We start from the raw sequence: 6174 nt of genomic DNA, 5'->3' as shown, positions 1-6174 counted from the left end.
CGGGGGCGGGGGTGGGGGAGAGGAAGAGTATCTTCCATTTAGGGCCGGGCGCCCCCTAGGGGCCGCTGCCACTTCCACTGCCACTCCCGCTGCTCGCGGAGTCCAGGATCCCGGTGCGAGAGCGGCGGGAGCGCGGGAAAATGGTTCCCCGGGACCTTCGTGCACGTCTGGGACGCGGCAACATCGAGACGGAAATGTTGAGGCAGTGACCAGAGCCGGGATCCGCCACTGGTAGCGCGTCGCCCAGAAGCGAGCGGCAAAGCTCCGCTCCGTCTGCAAAAGTCTGGGGCGAAGGAGTGGACTCAGGACCTGAGTGGGTGGAGTCTAGAGACCCAGGGGGCTGTGGCGAGATCTTAGGGCAGGCTATTTTCACTTCTGGGTCCTCCCGAGAGTCTAGGGGGCAGGACCATAGTGGGGGTGAGGCCATGGGGAGGGCGAGCTCGTAACGGGGGTCTCAGGGGGCTCCGGCGCGGGGAGAACCAGATTAAGACTGAGGCCTTGGGGAAGGAGACTCCGATTTCTGGGCCTTCCCCTGGACTGTGGATGGGCCTAGAACAGAGACCATCCTTTGTGTGTTTGTGTGTGTGTGCGTTAGTCGCTTAGTCGTGTCCGACTCTTTGTGACCCCTCGGACTGTGATCTGCCAGGCTCCTGTATCTCATGGAATACTCCAGGCAAGAATACTAGAGTGGGTTGCCATTCCCTTCTTCAGGGGATCTTCCCAACCCAGGGATCGAACCCAGGTATCCGATACTGACAGGCAGATTCTTTACCATCTGAGCCACAAGATAAGCAGAGGTTAGGGAGAGGGCAAATCTGTACTCAGTGGACCTTAGGAATGCTATAGATATATCCTGCTATGGAGATTGGGCTGTGGAAGGGGAAAGGGTGGGAGTAGGGGGTTTCGGTGTGCCATGCCAGTCCAGACTCTGGGACCTAGACGTGTTAACCCTGGACACAGTAAAGGTAGGTGTCAGTCTCTTCCCTGGTTCCTCTGCCCCATGCTCACCTGCCTGTAAGTAGTGCAGCCAGGCTCACAGCCCCTCTTTTCTAGGAGTGGGAGCCAAGTCGGGCTGCAGATGACATCACTTTCGCAAGTGGCAAACCTGGGAATGGTGTGTGTAGAGAAGAAGGTGGAGAAAGGCTAGTAGGATTCCTGCTCTCCAAGGCTTTGCCCCATATGTCTCTTACCAGATCCAGGCCCCGCCTCTTAGAACCACGCTCCTACAAAAACCATTCCCTAGATTTCAACCCGCCCCATATTCTCTGCATTTACCCAGGACTCTGTCACTTGAGAACTCATTCTTGCCGGCCTCAGACTATCTGTTCCAGGCCAGTCACCCTTTTAGCTCCTCTTCTCAATCAAGAGACCCTACCCTTAAAAAAAAAAAAAAAGCCAGCTCCACGGAAGGCTACTCCTCCGTACTGCCAATCATAGAAGCCAGGGTTTCCACAAGCTCTGCCGCTTTCTACCTAGCCTCTAAACACAATGCCTTGTCCTTTAGATTTAGAGGCTTGGGACTCAGGCCACGCCCCTTCAGGTGCCCGAAGGATCAAGGGGCAGATACCTCGTTTGGCCCCGCCCAAACTATAGGCCACGCCCCTCAGACACCGCCTCTCCTACCAGGCATCGCAGAGCTCAGAGCACAGCGGCTGCGTCTGGCGTACCCCCAAGAGCACCAGGTGGAAACGACTGCGAAGGGCAGCCTGGAGGTGTACCAGGAAGGATTCGCACCTGGACATCGAGAGAGACAGGACGGATAGGTCAGGATGCTCAAGGGCTTTGGCCCCTAGTTGGGGCAACTGGAGCAAAGAACCCAGAGACACGCCCGAGGTGGGTGTACTCACCTGGGGCTCAGCTCCCCACAGCGCACTGGGACGAGCCCAGAGTCCGATGCCTCTGGTGGGTTCATCTCTGAGGGAAAAGAGGGCCACAGAGAAAGGGACTCCAGTGAGTTCCAGTCTTGTGTCCTCAGGTAGAGCTGAGGAACCAAGGCTTGGGGTCCCTCTGAACTGGGAAATCCTAACTATGTAAGTCCTCCCAAACATAAAAATTAAAGACACTTCACTTGGGATGTAAATGTAGCTTCAATTAGTAATAACCACAAATCAAAATCAACTTGTCATTTATTACATTCCTGGCAGCGATGTAAGTTCTCATGTGGTTACATATACTCCTTTACAGCAGCCCTATGAGGTAGATCTGTTATTTCTCCTCCTTTCTTAATGGTCCATATGAGGCTCAGAAAGGTTGAGTGACTCGCCCAGGGTCACACAGCTATGAAGAGGCATTTGGGATTTGAATCTAGGCAATTCGTGCTCTTTAATCACCACTAGACCCAGTCACCCTAAATCCCTCTGGTAAGGAAATTCTGGCATTGTTGTGGTTGAGTTGAGGTTTCTAGATGTTAGAGCTTAGGCATAATCTGGAATGCTTACCTTCCAGGTGCAGTTGGTCTGTGCCCAGATTGGTCGCCAGCCTATAGTGTCTCTGTGATCTAGCTGGGAGTGGGTGGCTCCCTCCACAAGCCCCCAACAGCATCCATGCCAGGGTCAGTTGCAGGGCCCAGGCCAAGGCCCTGGGTCGAGTGCGACCCCTGCAGGCCATGTCCTCCTGAGATGAGAGGTAGCTGGGATGCAGGGTGAGGTTCAGTTGTCCCTTTCTGGTAGCTCAGGGTGGCACTGTCCTGATGCATAGCCAGGAGACAATGCCAGGCAGACAAAAGAATGGGCAGCTGATGAGGAAGCAATAGCCAAACACTCTCAATTCCCCCGGGGCCACCAAGGCCTGCCTCTGACCCAGGAGCCCCCCATGGGGGGCTCATGTCCCGTCCATCCCTTCAGGTGCAAATGACCTCACTCCTGTTTGACCATGGTTCCCCATCTCCCTCCCCTGAAACAATCTCCTACAGGACCCCAGGCAACCTCCTCCATCCTCTAAGGGGACCTCCCAGATTTTCCAGTCCCCTCTTCTGTCCAGTAATTCCATCCTGTCCTCTGCCCAGTCTCCTCCCTCCTTCCCGCTTGATCCCTGCTGGCCCCTTTCATGGTCACCTTCTCTCTCGGCCTACAATCGGCTTAGGAACTGACACCCAGGGCTAGACCTTTGGAGCCAACCTTGACTGTGGCAGGACTCGGGTCCTGCCCCTAGGATCCAAAGTCCCCAGGGCAGGGGAAACTGGGGGTCTGTGAAGTCAAGGCAATTCTTTCCCCCTCTCTTCTTCCTCTGGCCACTTCTGGCCACCTCTCACCTGTTAGTTGAACTGCAGTCTAGGCGGCTGCTGAGACACCTCAGGCTCAAATCCAGAAACACCGACAGCTCAAAGGGGCGTGGTTTGATGCAGGGGAGTGGTTTTCCCTAGCCCCTCCCTCTGCTCCAGGTGACCAAAGACCAAAGGATCAGGGGCTGGTGTGTATATATCCTTGTGTTTGTCTTTATGTAGAGCTTGTGACTTAAACTCTGTATGTGTGAAGAGTGTGTGTGTTTTGGATGAGGGTGTGTGTGTGTGTGTGTGTGTGTATGTACTGAGGGTTTATATGTGTTTGTTGTGTGAGGGTATGTTTATGCAAATCTCTTGGATTTGTGTGCATATGTGTGTGTGTATGTTCAAAATCTGGGTAAGGAGGTCTGTAAATGTTCCAAGCCTAGTGTGTCCAGTTGAGTAAGAGTCAGATAATAAATGCTGGGGAGAGGGATGTAGGATGAGGGTAGGTATCCTGCAGAAATACTGTGAATAGGTTGGTGGATAAAATTGTTGACTATGAATGTTGACAATGAGTGAATATAGAGGTACCATGTGTGGAGACAGTGTGTGTCTCTCTCTAAAATGTGTGTGTGCATGCCCCCTCTGAAGTTTCTGTGAATTTTTGTCCCCTGCAAACATCCCCTCAATTCATTCAACAAACATTTATTGAGCACTTATGGCATACCAGCTTCTGGGGATGCAATGTTTTGACTAAGACATGAAAATCTCAATCCTCGTAGAGCTGACAGTTTACTGGCAGTGTCCAATAAGTAAAACAGCCCTCCAAAATAAACTAAAACTAAAAGAAAGAAAGAAAAACAACCTTCCAGTGAGTGTATGAGTATGTGGATGTGTGTCCATGTTTTGTACTGGGAGGATAATGTGTCTGTATTTTGCATACTGTATTTTGTGTGCAGCTGAGCTTCCCTTGGTTTGGATTATGGTTGTGTGTATGCCTGCATATGCTTGTGTTTGTATGTGTTGTGTGTGCCTGCATTGCTGAGTGTGTGTATGTCTGTGTTTTCTAAGTATGTGTTTGGATGTATGTTTGCAGAATGTCAGTTTGTGTGTATATGTGTTTCTGTGTTTGCTTCGTATGTGTTTGTATGTGTGTGTATTTGCAGAATGTATGTTTTGTGGAGTGTTTCCAGAATGTGTTAATAGGTCTATGCGAGTCTGTTTGTTGAGCATGTGTTCGTATGTTTATGTTCATGTGTAAGTTTGCAGTGTGTGTGTGTGTGTGTGTGTGTGTGTGCCTGTGCTCGTAGAGTGTGCATGTGTTTTCGAGACCAATGACCACTACCACAATCTCTCTCCCTCTCGTCTCAGACTAGTGCAGAGTTATTGTCTGTATCTTTTACGGATGTACTCCCAAAATCCAAACCACTTCTTTGCACACAGTAGGTGCTCAATACCTGTTGAATAAATGAATCAAGAGGCACTGTCTCCTGGCCGCTGCATGGGTACACGCTGTTGGCTTCAGCAACCAGTATCCGGTGGACCTAGCCCTCACCCGCTCCATCTTGGGGTAGTCCAGGGTGTTCGTGGGTCATATCTGTCCATTTTCTAGGCTGTGACTCCCGATAACCCTTCCTTTCCCCTGACCTTCGCCCCCAACCCTGCGCTCATATTTCAGCACGACGGACAGAAGTGCTTCAGATCAGCACCACGGAGAGTTCCCTAGGCTGCAGGCTGAATCGGGGGCAAGAGAAATGTCCCGACCTTGGACAGAGAAGTGCGAGGAACAGACTCGACGGGATGGCAACACAAACATGCCGACAGAGACAGAGAGAAACAGATCAAGACAACTCAGGCAAAGGCGCAGAGATGAGTAGAAAAGCGCCTGGGGAACACCAAGAAGTAGACTTCGAAATAGCTCACTTTGACTGTCAGAGGTCGCTCCGGCCCAGTGACCGCGCCCTCCAGGGCCTTCGAGAAAGTTATGGGCTGAGACCCTTGGGAAGCCGCCACCCCGCCATGCCCCCCCAATGTCAACGTTGGGGTGGGGGCTTCCACTCCAACTCTGGGAAGCATTGTTGGCTTGGCCTCAGCAGTAGTAACACTGCGGGGGAGTGGTGAAAATCGCTCCCGCTGCCCCCTCTCCCCATCCACCAGCTAATCGTTCCTATAAATACAGCCCAGCCTAGCCTGGCTTCTTAATCCTAACGATGAGGGAGGGGATCCCTGGGGGAGGGGGTGGCAGGGTTCCCCGTGGAGTCTCTGCTTGGGAAGGGGGTTCATATATGTCTGTAAGTGTTTTTCTGAGGGGGGATCTCCTGTGAGGACGGGTCTCCTCAGTGCAGTTACACTCTGTAAGAGACTGTCCTTGGGATATGAAGTCTCGTGGATGGGGGCAATTTCTCATAGAGACTATGGCTTTTATGGGGTCATTCATTGAGGGTACCCTCACCAGGCTCCCCAAGTGAAATAACTTGGCGCGGGTCCTTCTCTACGGAAATGTCTCTTCTTTGGAGGGTGGGCTTTTGAAAGGAAGCGTCACCTCTCAGAGACCATCTGTTTCAGAAATGGTTGTCAGGGTGAAAGGAGTTCCTGATTGGAGAGGACCTCCCTGCGGGGACTACCTCCCCGTGGGAATGTCTCTCTGAGGGGATCACTGCAGGGAGGGAGTTGTCTGCATAGGGAATGTATCTTAGTGAGCTTGTCTCCCTTGGGGTGTTTCTTGCTTTGGGCGCTTACCCACGAGCACGTCTCTCCCCTGGCATGTCTTTCCTTACGGGGGTCTCACGGTAGCTTGACTTCACTGGGGGCATCTGGAGGCTCCTCCCCCACGCTTACCCCCTTTCCCCCATCGCGGGCAGCCTCGGCCAAGGCCGGGCTCGGGCGCCCAGACGCAGTGACGGTGCCGGGTCCGCCCCACTTTGCTCCGCCCCCGCCACCTCCCTCCGGTTCTCCCCCCCGCCATCCCCCCC

The 6174-nt window shown here is 52.9% G+C and overlaps 1 protein-coding gene across 1 annotated transcript; it reads right to left on the bottom strand.

Annotated features, from left to right (window-relative positions):
• Positions 1 to 55: 55 nt before the first annotated feature.
• On the bottom strand, positions 56 to 2607 carry RTBDN (retbindin). The gene is made up of 5 exons (XM_010855467.1): positions 2439 to 2607; positions 1848 to 1914; positions 1624 to 1734; positions 1009 to 1105; positions 56 to 283 (listed from the first exon to the last, which is right to left on the bottom strand). Exons 1-5 carry the CDS (start codon positions 2605 to 2607, stop codon positions 56 to 58), a joined length of 672 nt encoding a protein of 223 aa, XP_010853769.1.
• Between the last annotated feature and the right edge of the window lie 3567 nt (positions 2608 to 6174).

The sequence above is a fragment of the Bison bison genome, unplaced genomic scaffold (assembly GCF_000754665.1).
Source record: "Bison bison bison isolate TAMUID 2011002044 unplaced genomic scaffold, Bison_UMD1.0 scf7180017864365, whole genome shotgun sequence".
In the NCBI taxonomy this organism is placed as follows: Eukaryota; Metazoa; Chordata; class Mammalia; order Artiodactyla; family Bovidae; genus Bison; species Bison bison.
The sequence above is the reverse complement of the archived record's forward strand: the minus strand, read 5'-3'. Positions and strand labels throughout refer to the sequence as shown.